Raw genomic sequence first — 17,912 nt, 5'->3', positions numbered from 1 at the left:
TGGTGTAATGGAGTAGTAACACCTTAAAAACCTCTTTAGGCGTTATGAAAGTACTCATTGTAGATATTCAATCAACACATTAAATGAAGGCTTCATCCGAGGCTCGGCATAATAGACCTTTTACGCAGCAGACGTCTTTATTTCCCTACGGTGACATGTTAAATCTCTGAGAGAAAGCCCAATTATATACAAAGTTGGTCTAATTATGCAAAACCAATACATGACCCCAACATTACACATTTTAAACCAGGTAAATACTTTCATCTCGGGCACTTCTATAAGCGATGTGCAAAACAAAAAATGTAATTTAAACTCTATTATTACCATTATATATTTCCTTTAAAAGAAAAGCATTTTGCAGTTTAAGTGGAGATCTTCACACTTCATAATTCAACTTTGTTAATGACTTTAACAACTTTAATCGATAGAGAACCAAGTATAAGCAGCAAAAAACAAAAACACGTAGGATCATTTACTGCATGAAACTACATACAAAAAGGTTGCAGCATCTCTCATCACGAAACCAAATCTTATGAAAATTGAAGCATCCGGTCTTGAGGCACAGCGGGTCATGATTCGTCACTCAAGAAAGCATCTTCTGCGTCAGAGCAAAGTCTCGAGCTTCCCGAGGAGTGCGGATGTACGAGTCAATTTCACTGTCAGAGATTTCTTCGTCTCCGGTAACATCCTTGAGCTCGGGCTGCTCCGTTCTCCTTTTCTTGGGGTGGATCACACACGGGGGAGCAAACAGCACTCTCTTCCCCCAGTTTGGTGCTGGATCTTGGCTCTTCAGAGTGTCTCTGTGCAGCTCCTCCACCGCGCGTGAGTCATCGTCTCCCGGTCGCCGAGTCCTTTCAGCATTCAGTCCACATTGTTCCGCAGACGATGCATTTGGATTCTGATCCACGAGCTCAGAGGTTTGGGAGGGAGCGGCCTCCTCACAGCTGGCCTGACTGTCTTCCAGCAGGACGTCCTCTTGGGTTCTGAGAGCCCTCCTGAGCAGCGCGTACCTGTGTGCCAGAATATCCTCCACCTGATGGACAACATTGTCTGGCGTCACCGCATCCCGGACCCAGGGAATCTCCTTACCCAGCTTACACAGCACCTCCTTCATCTCCGTTATCCTCTTCAAAGCAGGCTGGTGCTTATTCACTTTGGCAAGCCGACAGAATTTGTCCAGATTTAACTTCAAGCGGTGCTTGTTGGGTTTCAAGGACTGCCATGACAGATAGATGGCGGCCATCATGACGGGGACGGGTCTACGGCCAGTCACAATCCAGGCATCTGCCGACAGCTCCACCAGCTCCACGGCGCGTTTGGTCAAGTCCTTGTGGTTCTCAGCCAGTTCTTCAGGAACGTGAAGCGAGCTAATTTTGTACCTGACCGAAAGAAGAAAAAAAACATTTTTTTAGTAAGTCTTAGAAATGTATCATTTAAAGCACTTCTTATGAATGAATTAGAGCACCGTTTGTTTTCTTTTCTGTCCGATAACTTTCTTAACAAAACCACAAATAAGACTGATCCCGCCCACTTGTGAACATTTGTAAATAAAAGTGAGCCTGTCTATGGGAATCAAGAGTCATTTATAGTAGCGTGGGACATTTAAACTACTACAGGTTGCAGAATTAATAATAACAACCGGTCAGTTTTCTATGAAATGAGACTCATCTGAGTAACAGAGGAAAATGAGAATGGCTGCCGATGTCTGGATTGGTCAGAATGAGCCGTTATCTAAATGTTGCTACTGTACAATGTAAAAAATAAGTTGAGGTTCAGACCTCTGTCCTTCACTCACTCGTGACTGTGGGCCTCCATCACATCAATGACGTTGAAGCTCGGAGCCTCGATGTTGAGAATCTTGAGCATCTCTTGGTAAATCGCTCCCACCGCCATCGGGTCGGTGTCCGTCAGGCAGCTGATGGTTCCCATGGTTATGGGCCAATTACGCAATCTGCAGCTTACGAGCGCACAGCAGCCGGCCAGAGCCTCCTTCTTCCGCAGGCTCACTCTTATGAAACTTTCGTGCCGATAAGCCCGGTTGAAAAAGGTCAGCGACAGCTTCTCGATCTCACTGTTGACCCGGAGAATCCGACAAATGGCTTTCACACGTTGAACACCTGTAGAGGTGTGACAAAGAGGTGTGACATATGAGCGTGTGAGAGAAGCGAGATCACACATGTGTATATATATAGAAGAGCTACTATGTAACAATATCTCTAACAAGCTCCCCTCAGAGAGAAGATCTCACCATTTATCAGGTTCATACATGGCCTCTTGGCCTCAGCTGCGGTTCGGCTGTAGCTGACATCTGTAAAAACAAAGAAAAATAAGTAAAGACAAAGACAAAATCGAATGCACAACATGCACCTATCACCGTGCTATTTAACAATTTACAAACACTAAACTATATCTTTCTGTACAACCTGGTGTAAGAGTCAACTCATCTGATTCACTTTACACAAACGGCACAGATCGTTCTTCATACAGAGCAGCTTTTTAAAGTTTCTCTGAGCCGTTTGGACCCTGAGCTCGATTGCCAACCAGGCAAAGTGGGCAGCTGCTCCATGGGCCCCAAACCCTCAGGGGTCTTCACCGTGTTGCCTTGAGGTAATGTGATTAACTGAACGTGTTTTGGCATTTGCAATATTTCAACATAATAAAGCAACATTGTTATTAGTCCTCTGGGCCCTTTGTCAAAATTCACAGCAAAATATACAGCATATGCCGAAATACACGTGTTCAACCAAATTACTAAAGAGCCCCTGACGGGTTAATCTGGCCATGTTATGATCCATGAAGCTGCTGCAGGGCACACTGAGGGACATGTTTATCTTATCTTTTCTATATCTATATATATATCTATATATATATAGATATATATATATATATATATATTACAGTACAGAAATGCCAAAGTAGGTTTGAGATCATTTAGAAACGGTGTGTCCTTTACATAGTTTGTCCACCACAAAGCACTGAAAAGTTGCTTTTTTCAAAGGTTGAGTGTCTTGCTTCGTAAAAATAAAATAAAAATCTTAGGAGGTATGCATCAAGATTCATTATCATCACTAGCCGTGACAGCGACGCTGGTATTGTTTCCCCCTTGTGTGTGTGTCATGGCAACATCTTGGGGGTCCTGAGGACACCTACTGTAGCAGAACTATACCACAGAGGCGGATTTGAGTACTTTGCCTGGTGTTTGTGTCCGTCTGTCACCATTAAGAGTGTCTTGCAGGTGAGATGTGTTGTCACAGCATGACAAATGAAATAAAACTGAGGCGGATGCGTGGGTCTCTAGAGAACCCCCCCCCCCCCCCCCCCACATCCTCCATGGAAATCGATTAGTGGAGACAATGTCAGATTGAAGATGGGAACAGAGTGTAGAGAGTTGACAATTCTGTCTGATATCAGGAAAACAAACACACTTTACGCCCCTGAGACCAAGACAAAATAGTCTAGATTTCTCTAAAACTTTGTTTTGACCACAGTAGAAGTAGAGAGAGAGAGAGAGAGAGAGAGAGAGAGAGAGAGAGAGAGAGAGAGAGAGAGAGAAGGTAAAGATATATTATTGTATCGTTGTTTGATAAGATCTTTTTCTCTTCCTAAATACCGATACCAGCCTAAAAAGAATCAGTTTTAATCGGGCTATTGCTGCGTTCTTTTTATGTCTGCATGTGAAACACTTTGCTGCTCGCTTTTATAGGTGTTGTTTAAAAAAGCTTTATTATTATCAATCAATCATTTTTTTTTAAACCTTCATCCCACAACATGCGACTAATAGCCAACAATCGAATATTAAATATTACAATTACACAGAAAATTTGGATTTTGTACAAAACGTGGCGTTTGTTGTCAAATCTAAGAGCCAATCAGCTCTTTGATCCGGAGACAGCCCGGCGTTTCCCATCATGCACTGGGGTCATGCAAGTCTGACACAAATCTATCGCCGGTGATCGATTCTGCGCAGGCATGGTTCATCTCGAACGAGCCCATTGCCATATTCCCACATGCTTGCAGCATTTATGCAGGGCGAGTTTAAACGTTGCAGTTTGTCGTTAAATCAAAAATAATAAACTTGTCAACGTGATATCCAGTGACGTCACTGTGAGCACCACAAACATAATTCAGGGAAAACGTCCTTAATAACTCATGCAACGTTACATACCTGAACCTCCGACGTACTCGCTTTCACAGGCCAGAGTTCCTTCGGACACCACAGAGCCGCAGTCCACGCACACCAGCTGGGCCTGACAGTACAGATCATCATCCACAACGTTTGAGGAGCCGCAGCCCGGGCAGCTCAAACCCGCACGAGACATCTTTCAAATGACCTGCACCCCGCGTGCAGTGACAGCGGAAAGACAACTGTTAACAATGCGAAACAGGTGATTAGCTTGAACACCTGCAATTACACTGATGGGCTCATGAAGAAACTAAACAGCTGCGGAACGACCAGTGAACGTCGCCGTGGGGCGCATATAATGTGTCCGGGTAGATACAAACGTTCGGAAGTCGAAGGTTCCGCTTGGTCCCGATATAAATACAGCCTACAGTGCACACCAGTAGTCAATCAAGGACCTTTATCTACATATCCTCATTACTCACTGATAATGAAACTATAGTCTTAACATTTGATTTACTGTAGGCTGCATTACACAAAGACTAACGTTAGACACAGGAATATGGCAAACAAGTCTAGAGAATGGATTTATTTTTGAAGAGATGAGATCCTAAATTATTAAGTAAGGTCTCACTTGTAAATATTATAAACTGTTTGAAATGACAGATAGTTGATTTGGAGGAATATCAAAATATGAGGGAAAAAATAAAATAGAATATAGTGAATCCCAAAGAGCACACAATATGAATACACATTAAAAACTACAGCGATAGCGAAACTATTGATCAGGAATGGCAAAATGTCCGTTTATCAGAAAAAGAAAGAACTTTATTTAATTTTGCATATTTGAATACCATGACACAGTGTGATAATTCAGTGAACATCATGTTAACAGTGTAAGAAGAGTAAAGTGCCTTTTGGGAGTTAGAATCATGTAAACTTTGACATTCAGTACAACAGCAAGAATTATTATCTACATAACTAGTCCGTAGTTTGGAGAGTAAAAGAAGGCCGTTCTTCACACTGAAGATATCTCCAGAGTACAGGAAGCTAACAGTCAATAGAAACAGTTGCTTTATATAATTCATATATTTTTTACCATTAAAAAAAACAATTCAGTAATTAGGTCATGTTGGCAAGTAATTTCTGGAAATAATTGAGTTCTCAACATGAAACAATTGTAAGAACATCACACAACATTATGCAGTAAAGCGTCAAGAAATATTGCTAAATATTCAGAAAAATGTAGATTATCTTTGTACTTAACATCTTTGATTGCAAATTGACATAATCCCCCAATTAAAACGATTTTAGTTAAATCTGCAACAGCTTCTGCAAGATATCTTTTACAAAATATATTGAAATTTTAATGATTTATTTGCCAATATAGTGAAACCTTGTAAATCCAAACATTTACTCCAGCTACCTTTCACAATGTAATTCACAAGTATTTTGAAGTTTCGGTTGCGGTACTATCAGATTACTGGCTCTGAACCGATTAGGAACAGAGGAGATAAAGTGTCAGCTGTGAATCCACCTATGCAGCTTTTTTCAGAGGGTTCAGGGACAACAGAATACTTGGTTTCTCTTCTATGACCCGCACAAGCAAGTTGTCGATGTACTGCTCCAGTTCTGATATTTTTTTGTCTCTCGCCGACAGCTGCTTTTCTTGTTTGAGCACCAGAGAGATGAGTTCCCCCTGAGTCAGCTGCGAGTAGGGCCCTTTCAGCCCAGTGTCATCTACCTGTGAGAGTACATAAAACATGGAGAATGTGTATATTAAAAACACAAATATGACAAAAATGGAATATTCAAATATTGATGCTATTTGATGAACAAGCATTTACACATAAACAGATTATTTCCTTGTTTAATTTAGAGATAGAAAATCCTTTAACCACCATAAAAAGTTTGGTTAAAAAGAAAAGAAATACCTTCGTTTTCACCTGAACGTCACAAAGGATGCCTGCGGAGCTGTTATCTTTCACCCCTTTAACGACTGAAACAGACTGCTGTTCCAAAGGATTAAGGGGTTTTACGGGTTGAAGCCTGCAATGACAAAACAAAACAAAAAGAGAGAACAATGCAGGTATTAACTGGATGAGAGTTAAAGGAAATAAAACATTAAGTATTAAAGCTGTATTATTTTAGCAACCATTTAGCAATCACCAGTCAAACAGAATACGTTTGTATTGTCGCTGCAAGCTCAGCCATCCACACCGACCTTATCAGATACAAGATCATCAATAATACAAGCAAAGATGGATAATGAACGAGTATGAATAAAGAATGATTCATAGAAGACTCTACATCAGGAATGTGCGGCGTTATGAATCTTTTTATGAAAGTCATGATTTGGGAGCTAGTGGTGTGTGATCTATAATATACGAGGAGATTGATGAGTTATATAAATAGTCTGTGGAGGGTCTGAACCGCCTCACCTGCGTGAAGTTTTGGGCGGCCCCACCTTCTTCCCACCTGCGTCCTCCCCAGCACTCTGCACTGGCGCAGGCTGGGACTCTTGTAGCGGAGCCTCCTGGACACGCACAGGACCTGCGGCCTCTGACGCAGGGTCACATGTGTGGGTTACACCGGTAACAGTCACGCCTGTACCACCTGTACCACGGCCTCCCTCAGTGTTTTGGTTGATTGAAGTGCTCGACGTGGCGGCTATCTTTGCAGGAAGTTGGGGAGCGCGGGCTTTTGAGGATTTGATTTTTGTTTGAGAGGCGGCGTCTTTATCAGCAGCTTGTGACCCGACCGGAGGCCAGTGTACTGAACCAGTATTACCAGAGGTGGTTGAATCATCTTGGGCTGCATTTTCATCGTCTTCAAAGGGATTCAAACCATAAACGCTAGAGGCTTGTTTTGCCTCTGAGCCACATTCGTGGGGAATGTTGTCATCAGAAGACGGGGCTGTTTTTTGGTCAGATGACGGCCCTTCTTCCACAGATCGAGGTCTAGGCGGAGCAGTACATTTACCGTGTTTCGCTAGATTTGATGCATCTTTGGCGGCACAACTTTGCGTCAAGCTCTGGTTGTTCATTGTCTCTGTGGGAGACCGACTCAGAGGCGCGATCATTTGCACCAAGCGCTGAGGGAGAACGCTGACGGTTTTGATGTCTTTGTCTTTACTCTTCTTGTTAATTTGTGCCAGATGTTGTGTAGCTCCGTCTTGCTCCCTCTGACTCTGTCTCTCAGCTGGATTCCTTCCTGGAGGCTGAGGAGCCGGTCGCCTCTCCCGCTGAGCGTTAACAGGGTCCTTTTCATCAGAGGAAACAGGCTTGCTTCCTACCGACGGTGCTGCAGATTGAACCCTGGAAGTGAGACACAGACTTCATGAAATTAAAGCATACTTTTGAATACTCGTGAAAACAAAAAGATAACTTTTCTTGAATGTTGAAATTGAGATTTAAGATATTAAAATCTAATAAAACCTTGTGTTGAAACAATAGCGAACAAATAATGTTCATTTAAAAAAGAAATGTATAATAAAGGCAACGTGATGGATTGAGATATAATAAAGAATACAATCTTCTAAAATACCATCCTGAGATCGCCAAGCTTCACCGTCACTCACAAAGTAATTACCCGTGGTTTCAAGTCATTATTACTCCCTGTTCCTATGCCACCTGCTTTAATGAGGTGAGACTGTGCAATGAGCCTCGATTCTCAGTTGACAAAAGAAACGTATCCTTGCTCACACACACACGAATGTGTCTGCGCACTCTACCAACCCCAACACACAAAGCTATGCAAGTTTCATGACGGTGTCAGCTTTGGGCTGCGTTTTAAAAGAGAAGTGCTGAGAGGAACTGTTGATGATCTACATTCAGATAACATTTCCTGCACATGTATACAGGTAGTGACTGACTTTATGTTTTTATGTAAATTCTAACCTTTGCTGGACAGTTGGCCCCTTGGTTGTGCGGCTGTCGGGTCCAGCAGGTGAGTCAGGAATCTCCTCAAAAGGATTATTGGAAAAGTTTTCATCAAATGGATTGTTAGAAATGACTTCTGCAGGGCTTTCCACTGTAGGTTTCTTCCCTACAGTTTTGTGTTTAGTTTTTTTGTCCCTCTTCAGCTCTTCTGCTTCTCTCGTTAACTTCTCTTTCTCCAGCTTTCTGGCCTCCTCTTTCCTCTCCCTTTGAGCTTTCTCCTCCCTCCTAATCCTCTCCTCTTCCTCCATTTTAATTTTCTCCTCTTCTTCAATCTTTCTCCTCTCTTGTTCCTGTTGTCTCATTTTTTCTACTACCAATCTGTCATATTCTTCCTTTTCTTTCCTAACCCTCTCCTCTAGTCTCCTCTTCTCCCTTTCTTTCTCAATTCTCCTTTGTTCTTCTAGTATCCTCGTTTCCTCTGCTAACTGCTCACGCTCTTCTTCTTGCCTCCTAACCCTCTCCTCTTCCTTCTCCCTTTTCTCTTCCGCCACCCTTATCCTTTCTTCTTCCTTGCGTCTAATCTTTTCCTCTGCCTCAATCCTTTCTTCCTCAACCAATCTCTCACATTCTTCCTTTTCCTTCCTAGCCTTCTCCTCTTCTTTCTTAATCCTTTCTTCATGCTCCCTTTGCCTCTGTTCTTGTTCCTCAAGCTTCTCATTTTGTCTCATCTCCTCTTCATCCCGTCTCCTCTCTTCCTCAGCCATCTCCTCCTCCATCCTGATCCTCTTGTCTTCTTCCTCCTGTCTCCTCTTTTCCTCTGCTAATTTTCGCTCTTCTTGTCTCGTTACCCTCTCCTCTTCCTCTTGTCTCGTTACTCTCTCCTCTTCCTCTTGTCCCATCCTCTCTTCCCGAGCTCTTTCCTCTTCCATCCTAATCTTTTCCTCTTCTTCCTTTCGCATCCTTTCTTGTTCCGCAATCCTCTTTTCTTCCCGCTCCTCTTCTTGCCTTCTCACCATCTCGTCTTCCTTTCGTCTCCTCTCTTCGAGAACTCTCTCCTCTTCCTCCTTTCTAACGCTCTCTTCGAGAACTCTCTCCTCTTCCTCCTTTCTAACTCTCTCTTCGAGAACTCTCTCCTCTTCCTCCTTTCTAACTCTCTCTTCGAGAACTCTCTCCTCTTCCTCCTTTCTAACTCTCTCTTCGAGGACTCTCTCCTCTTCCTCCTTTCGAACTCTCTCTTCGAGGACTCTCTCTTCTTCTTCCTTTCTAACTCTCTCTTCTTCAATCCTTTCTTGTTCCTGTAGTCTCCTCTTTTGCTCTGCCAATCTTTCACGCTCTTCTTGTTCTCTCTTAACCCTCTCTTCCTCATGTCGCCTCCTCTCTTCCTCCTCCCTCCTAATCTTTTCTTCTTCCTCCCTTTTAACATTCTCTTCTTCAGTCCTCCTTTCCTCCTCTTGTCTCTTCTCATCAGCCAACCTCTCGAGCTCTTCTTCTTCTCTCCTCATCTCCTCCTCCATCCTAATCTTTTCCTCTTCCTCCCTTCTTAGCTGACCCACATCCTCTTTTGTGTTTTCTAATTCCTCCTCCTCCTCTTCTGTCCATGGTGAATATTGCCTCACCGCCCTCAGTGAATCAACAGCTGAAGGAAAGCTTTCAGGGACGTCCTCCATGGATCCGTGGCCTGAACTGGTCAGACTGAAGTTTGAGCTGGTGCGAGAGGCCCGGGGCGGCGGCTCGTCACGGTAGACATGGCTGCCGTTGATGCACACGTTACTCTGTTCTGCAGCGCCTTGTTTTTGGTTCCCGGAGGCGGCATCTTTGCCGTCTGAGCTGTTAGAGCGTTTATGTATCAGGAATTTGAACTTCTTTTTACCTGGAGGGACAAGGGAAAGTCAACATGCATTTAATGACAGTGTACAAGAGAAAATAAATGACGTAGTGGTGATGGAGTATTTTGAAAACTGTTGCTCCCGACCTTCAGAGGAATCCACATTTAGACCAGACGACTGGCTGCCGCTCAGCGAGATGTTCTTTGCAGTCAGAACGGTCATGGACTGAGACATGTTCTTCTGCAGGTTAGACTTGTGGGAAAACAAAGACTTCATCTTATGTTTCTTCTTTTTATCGCCCTTGCCCGCTGCTACCTCACCGTCCCCCTCCTCATCGCTGTCGGTCAGGACTTGGGTGAAGGATGGCACCACGTTAGACGCAGTGTCAGAATCCTTTTTCTTGCCACGAACTTTGTCCTTGAACTTGCCCAGGCGAGATCTGGATTTGCCGGTAGCAGAGAGGTCAAACATGCTGGCAGTCATGTTGTTCCTCATGAACTGGATGTCCAAAAGCACCTCTCCTCGGTCTTTGTCTGCCTTGCCAGTCTTGTCCAGCAACTTAAACCATCTGTTAAAAGAGAAGAATCGCATTAGAATAACATTTTTTGAATGCATGTTAAGAGATTTAATTCCCAAATGTCTGATTAATTCTGCAAACATTTACAAAAGTAAAGAAAACATTCGATATGTTATTGATGTCATTGCCTTCTTGTTTTAGTTTTGGCTCGCTCAGGTTAAAAAAAAAAAAACACTTGAGGGCAGTGAAAAAAAAAGACAAATTCATCTTTAAAGTTGATTTGGTAAACTTTTACAAATCCAGCCGATAAAGAGAAACATAATCATTCATTTCAGCTTGATTTTGTTGCCCCCTGGTGAATGAAAGTCCAATATTCTCTCACTCTTACTTGGTTCTTTGGTCTCTACAAACTCCTGAAAGTTGGCTCTTTAGCTGCTAGTGTACAGTACAGAGGGGATTTAGGGCTTTTAAGCTGAAAGAAATGCTACGAGATTGATAAAAATTAAACAATTAGCTGAAACTCTATAAAGCAAGAAAATTAAAATAGTCTTTTCTGTATTTAAATACCGTTACTAACTTTTAAGATGTATTGCTTCACACACTTACCGCAATAACAAGGTGTTAAAGACTATTATTCACCGTAATGTAATCTACTGAAACGAATCATAGACACTAAAAGACTGAGAGTCATGAACAGTATGCTGATGTTTAGACCTCGTCAGCTTCTTTGTGGAAACTATGATCCATCCCGTAGCAAATGGAGTGTGACTCAGCAGCCACTTGAATGTTTTTGGAAAATCTGTGGATCTAAGCACAACCAGAAAACTAACCACGAAGGAAAGTTTTAAAAATAACAATAATAACACTCTTCTGCCTGGGACAGCCTCTCATGTTGGAAAGTTATGAATGCTTGTACTGTGTATACTTTTCTTTCACCAATATTTTGAGAGCCTTTATGCATGTTTTCATCCAATGTCTCAGATCTCAATAAAATGCACACCTTTAGGACCGGATTTGTCACATAGACTTACAGCCAGCAGGCTTTCTGATGACCCACTATGCCTCAAGTCGGCCCCTTGAAGGACGGAGTTTATATCTTACAAGATGAGTCTCTTCTCACAATACTTACACCGGTCATGTTCACAGGAAACCAATCTGCTATAAAACTCATTATCACGTTTTAAATAACCACCACATTTAAGTGTAGCTTGACAATAAAATGCTATATGATATAAACACTGGTTACAACCTTAAACTAGCGTCTTAAAATGCAAGTCTTGTAAAAATGTGTAGAAAAACCTAAACCAAGTCATCAAGCTATCCACTGACGTTGTGCCAGCTTTCCAAAGCTCAGGAGTCATGGCCCAATACCGACAGAAGGGTCTCAGAATAAGTAGAATACTTTAACAGAACAACGAAAAGGAGCAGTCAGCATATAAAGTGCCTATCAGGCAGAAATCTGAGGTCAGCTCACCGCTGAACAAACAACTCCAACTGAAATCTGGATTCCTGGGGAAAATGAGGAAATGAGGAAGGGGCCGTGGGTGCATTTCTGCGTGTGTCTGTTTTTGCAATGCGAAAAAAATAAAGTTAAATTCAAAATAAACAGATTCCCCCTAATTTTCACATAACTCTTCTCCCTGCGATACAATAAATATAGACAATAGTCTTTTTGGTGGTATAGAATAAGATATGATACTGCGATTCACCCTCAGCACTGCTTCAGATGTGTTGCACAAACAAATGAAAAGGAGGGAAATTGTCAAATAAGTAAGACTGCAGTCTCAGCTCCCCTGCCTCCCACACCGCTTATGAGTAATGGGATGCGATCTGCAGATTTCAAGCCTTGACATTATAAATATACCACTGAGGGACTTGATGAATGTCCTTCAACAGAACACTGTGAGAAAGATATTGCATTTCTTTATCATGCAAATGTAGAAAGTGTTCTGTAGGCGTCATGTTCTTACTCCCATGCACAGTGACATATGGTTCAAGTTTCATTGTCAAAGTAGGACTGTACTGAACTATACGATTCCTCTCCCTCATCAATATGGCCTAACAATATAATAGAAGAATGTAGTATCAGTATAGGTGTATAATACTTACTGACAATGTACTACAGCTGCCTTTGCATGCTAAACTATACCATTATAAATGTAATTGTGTATACTATACTGAAATGTAGAGTGTAATCACAACCCTGAACAACTAGTTTACTTTGCTGATGCCACATGTACACAAATACATCCCACATGAAGTTTAAAAAGAAAAAAAAAAAAAAGAAAAAAAGAAGACAGTTAATTCAGATTACACAGAGGGGAAGTTGCAAAAGTGTTTGGGCGTTAGCTGGTTGGGGTAGTAAGCAGTGTGAGGAATTAAAAGTGAAAACTTTCACTAAACAGGGACTGTATGATAATAATGGTGATGATGCCCTTAAACCCCGTAATCTCACACCCGTGTGAAGAGTTGACAGGGTTCTGCTGTACAGCACAGAGGATGATAATGCATGACTCAACATTGTGTAGATATATTCCACTTTCCGCACACACACACACACATCCTTCCTTGTGAAGCCTCAACTACTGATAAGACTGCCTGGCTCAAACCTTTCTTATCACAGGGCACAGCTGTGCGAGGGCCAAAAGAGCTGCCGGAGTGAGTAGAACAACTCAACAGTGACAATGTCCAAGGATCACAAGTGTCCCGGGCTCATTGCATCAGCCCACACCCACGAGTCAAGAGAAGTCAAAAGGAAGGCCTGTGCAAAGAAACCAGAGTGACACTAAAAAGAAATTCCCTTTCCAACCTAAATTAAATCACAATACATGCTATGTCAAGGAAAGATGAACTTTCAGCGAAGCCGTTTCAAATGGCAAAATGCTGAACAGAAGCTGTGACAGAGACGTGCCTTAAAATCTTCACACTATAATGCTGCTATGTGGTATGAGGTTGTTTACATCTGAGCTCCCATTTTTTTTTTTTATGTATCCAGGCTTCACAGTTCAGGTGCTCTCAGGCCTGACAGCACATTTTGGTAAAAGAAGCACTTCAATAAATGTCATTCAGCGTGTCAGTAGCCTCACTGATGTGGGTTTTATAATGCCCTTGTAGCCGACAGTTTAAGTTAGAAAATAGGCTTTTTTCACAGAAGACATTTATTTAGAGAGAAATAAAAAAAGCACAGGCATAAGGTTCAGTTAATAAATACACGTCTATGAATTCTGTTCATTCCCACCTGTTCTGTCTAAAAGTACCTAAATACTTCCGAGTGACGACTTTGCTACCAGCCGCTCCTTCTTTAGCGAGCAACACATGTTCAAAGATTAGAACATGGTGGACTAACTGCTTTCACCGAATTCAGTAAACACCACGTCCTTCAAACAGTAGAGCTGTTGTAGTCTACCGGCAGCTCATGTAACATGTTTGTCCGTCGTGGTTCGGCACAGACAGTGGTCTTGCTCAGAAAAACTGACCTTGCAAGACCGTCTCTGTTGCCATCATTGTTTGCCTTTCATAGATAAAAAAAAACAGTCAGGAATGTGAGGCTGAAGCAGGATTTAACCCTCCGAGTCAAGGTGCATTCCCCGAGCTCACAGAGAAAGATCAACAGAAATCCAAGTTAAGCATTACTCAACACCAGCTAGAGCATGTTTGATGATTTTACAAACAAAATATTTTCCAGGGTAAGAAATCCTCACAAAACTATACCCAAAACCATGTCCGATCAAAAATGCAGAGTACAGCCAGGTAAAGGTCAGCTTAGCACGCCGAGAGAGTTGGACAATCGCCACAGGCAGGCAGAACGGTATGAAAGGTTATTTGTGGCCAAATGCTTGTTTCATGCTCTCAGATCTGATTCAACTATTGATTTTTCACTGAAGCAGGTTGCTCTGTTTTATAAAAGGTTTGCTGAAACATGAACAGACAGCATATCTATATTGTTTGATTATGAACAAAACATGAGCAGTAATGAACACCAAATCTAGCCTTGCTATGGACTACATTGCAATTCATGCGATGACCAAAAACTTAAAAAAACGGAGCAGACAAACCCAAATAACAACAAGCAACCCTGGAAAAGGTGGGAGAAGGAAGTGTGTGTGTGTGTGTGTGTGCGCGCGTATTTAGGCTTTTGTATAATACCGGTCACACGGTGGGAGACAAATTCTCAGAAACAGCTTGGCACAACAAAACATTTTCTATTCTCACTGAACTACAGACTGGTTTTTACACATTTTAACAAGGACATCTTGAATTAAAATGTTACACCTCTTCTTTAAAAGTGACTGAAGAGCATCTTTTCTGCTTAAAAAGGAGCAGGTTGCCATCACCGAGACCATACAGTAGCACCGGGAGGCCTGTGGCTGCAGTTAATTACTTCATCTACTTTGCTGGGTGTGAATGTGGTATAGAATCTGAAAGCTTCGTGTTTTTATCTTTTTCCCCTCACAAAAAAGTGCCTCATTGGGCGTAGTGAGGTGAAGTCTGGGTCTTCTTTGGGGAAACTGTCCGTTGTTGACAAGTTCAGCCAGTGAAAGAGTGAATCCTTTGACTCGCATCTTTCGCCCGAGTAGGTAATGCTGATTGGCTTCCTTGAAGGCTGCTGCCAGGGGAACAAATCCCTTAAACTGCACCGGAGCGAGTGAGCAACGTTCAGAAGTCAAACCCACCAAAGCGGGTGTGTGTGTGTGTGATGCATGACTCTGTGTGCTCAAATACCTCACGTCAGTGGCAAAAATTTGCAAATATCCCAGGAACTCACTTCCAACGAGTCTTTTCAAACGCGCAAATTAAGGGAAAGATATTCCTTTGGCAACATTGATCTGTTTTTACAGATGCTGCAAACATAGTTTGTAATTATTAAAAAGGACTTTATATGGATTATGGAGTTTTGTCCTGCAAGACCACAAAGCTGCAGTATGACTGACAGAACCAGCAACCAAGCAATCTGTGACGCAGATGAAAATCAAAGCTGCTCAGTGTTTATTTCATTCACCATGTTTTCCTCATTTACATTCATCTAAGAGCAAAGAGTAACATTTCACGTAAACTTGCATAGAACACAGTCATGTATTCAGAAGACTGGGAAAACACCAACAGGACAGAACAGTGTGTCTGATGCCCAGACTCCTTAAAAATGTAGTGATCATGTGGGTTATTTTGTTTCTTTACATAAAGACTTTTTCTGTCCTCAGGTTCAGCTGCGGAGGCATTCAATTCCTCAAAGAAACTTCAATAGAATGATTTATTTTGCACCACTGGGCTACCCCACCATTAGACACGCTCAATGATGCCTCCTGTAAATGTAAGTTAATGCCACTTGTTTGGTAGAGGCTTAAATAGTAGTAATTGATTAATTGATTAGTTTATTGACAAGACGTTTCAGCAACTAGGTCCAGTTTTTTTTAAATGTGATTTCTGCTTTTCTGAGTCTTCCTTTACAAATAAACTAACATTTGGGTTTTGGACTGTTGGTCGAAGAAATCAAGACATGCCTGGACATTCTGGGACTTTGTGATGAACAGTTTGACTACTTGCTGACTTGTACCACACAACCCAGACAATAATCTGTATAACAACGGTTGGTTGCCCTCTCAAACCATTCATCCATCCTTTCTTTCCTTTTATGACCTTCAAACTTCCTGCTGTGGGGACTTACTCGGTTTTGTTGCGGGTTTCGTCTTCGCAGAGCTGCAGCAGGTTGACGACAGCCTGTCCCAGCGGTTTGTCTGGACCCACCAGGGCCCGGTGCAGGACGTGGACGTGCAGCGTGCCGCGCTCCTTGCCTCCTCCGCCGTCCTGATGCAGCAGCAGCAGCGGCGGCAGGTCGAAGGCGGCCTCCTCCCCCCACACCGGTGCCACGCTCTTCTCCACCACCGAGGTCTGAAACTTCTCCTTGCCCACTTGCATGACCGCGTACGCATCGTTCGTGCCGCTCTTCCCCTTCACCCTGAGGCCTCTGGCCTGGTGTACCGCTACCTGGACGCTTGTGGGACACCACTGCTGATCCGCCAGAGACATTCTGACACCGCACAGATATCAAAGTCAGGGACAACACGCGGTTGAAAGTCTGCCGTCGGTTCAGGGTAGAGACAGGGCAGGAGCGGGGGAAAGTTTTCCCGTGAGCTTCGGTGCATTTGAGGAAACAGCTGATTGGGCGTGGTTACCACCGAGAGGGGTCCTTGGTTTAAACGAGACACGCCCCCAGATTAACAGATTACGCGAAACGAATTTGACACACTGCTTGGCCCATTCACACCACAACAACCATTTACTGGAGCCAACAGGCCCCACCTGCTCCTTGTTGACACCTGTCAGAGTGCGTCAGCATCACAGCAGCTACATTCAAGAGAGGACTGATTGATTGATTTGGGTACTAACTAAAATAGACCGTTTTTAATCACCACAAGTCCCTTAGTTGGTTAAATCTTTTTATTTAAGACATGTTCTTATGTATTCACAGTTCCATCTATTCTTACTCTAACATCTTTCTGATCTAGGTCTGAAAACATGAGACCTCTGCTCCAATTGTCACATGGAGAGAGGACAGGATACCTGACAAGCCATGAGACAGGGGATAGGGTTCATACGGTTGGGTTCAGTTTCACATGCAGCTCCAGTTTGAATCCTAATCAGGCTGCGGTGTCTGTGGGGATTTCAGATGGATTGAATGCTCAGTGTGATGGAGAGTTGATTCCTAGCATTTACCTCAATGCATGCTGAGATAAACCCTCCATGCCCATGAGCCTGGGCAGGATGAGATGGGAATGGAGAAAGTATGTATCTATACAGCTGCTGCTTTGTATGTGTGTTACTCACTCCACAACACGCAACATGGATGTCTGAAACCTGACTCCTGCTGTTGAAGAAGGGGAACATGCCTCACTCTAAAACAGACTTTCCTAACAACCTGAGACAAACAAATCTAAAAACCTACATTACTATGGCTTACATTATGTACCAGGCCTGCAAATGCTTTATCTTACTTTCGCTGCTTCCTGGTGCCCAGCGAAGATTAAAGGCGAAGACACATATAGAGCCTTCAGCCAATTAGCAATGTGACGCACTGTCTGGCAGTGCTGTAACAGTAGTAGTAGTACTAGGCACTGAACATGGTCGCAGCTTTCCTGATGGCTGTGCACCTGTAAAAGAATCTCTGAAAGTATTTACAAAGAGTTTTAATCCGATATATACAACAAGCTCCCATGGCAGTGAAAAGGAGGCAGGGGAATCGGGGTCACTGAAGGACTTTGGTCATTAGCTTAAAGACAAACTGACCTATTAGGATGTGTATGTCTCTAAATGTTTGAGCTTCCTGTACTGTAAGTGTTACCATTCTCCTAATTTCACATCATACAAAAAATGTCAATAAATATAGATTTTTACACCACTAAAAACATAAATATCAAACTATAAAAACCCTTTTCTATCACTCAGAGTCTGGTAAAAATGACGGTTACAGTAAGAATCAACACATCTCTACTTCGGATAATTCACATTTCAACAAATGTATACTAAAAATGATTCAAGATTTCACTGTGTGAGGTATAAGAGTCTGTATTTAT

The 17,912-nt window shown here is 42.6% G+C and overlaps 2 protein-coding genes across 2 annotated transcripts; both read right to left on the bottom strand.

Moving 5' to 3' along the window:
• Positions 1-114: 114 nt before the first annotated feature.
• On the bottom strand, positions 115-4,487 carry brf2 (BRF2 general transcription factor IIIB subunit). Its single transcript, XM_076089098.1, has 4 exons — positions 4,166-4,487; positions 2,249-2,308; positions 1,796-2,117; positions 115-1,379 (listed from the first exon to the last, which is right to left on the bottom strand). Exons 1-4 carry the CDS (start codon positions 4,317-4,319, stop codon positions 584-586), a joined length of 1,332 nt encoding a protein of 443 aa, XP_075945213.1. The 5' UTR covers positions 4,320-4,487; the 3' UTR covers positions 115-583.
• Positions 4,488-4,922: 435 nt separating this feature from the next.
• On the bottom strand, positions 4,923-16,496 carry LOC142947445 (uncharacterized). The gene is made up of 6 exons (XM_076089038.1): positions 16,007-16,496; positions 9,974-10,395; positions 8,020-9,871; positions 6,562-7,437; positions 6,055-6,169; positions 4,923-5,864 (listed from the first exon to the last, which is right to left on the bottom strand). The coding sequence occupies exons 1-6, from the start codon at positions 16,366-16,368 to the stop codon at positions 5,658-5,660; spliced, it is 3,834 nt and encodes a 1,277-aa protein (XP_075945153.1). The 5' UTR covers positions 16,369-16,496; the 3' UTR covers positions 4,923-5,657.
• Positions 16,497-17,912: the final 1,416 nt, after the last annotated feature.

Source organism: Anarhichas minor, unplaced genomic scaffold, assembly GCF_050575085.1.
Source record: "Anarhichas minor isolate MPS153535 unplaced genomic scaffold, ASM5057508v1 ptg000002l, whole genome shotgun sequence".
Lineage (NCBI taxonomy): Eukaryota > Metazoa > Chordata > Actinopteri > Perciformes > Anarhichadidae > Anarhichas > Anarhichas minor.
The sequence above is the reverse complement of the archived record's forward strand: the minus strand, read 5'-3'. Positions and strand labels throughout refer to the sequence as shown.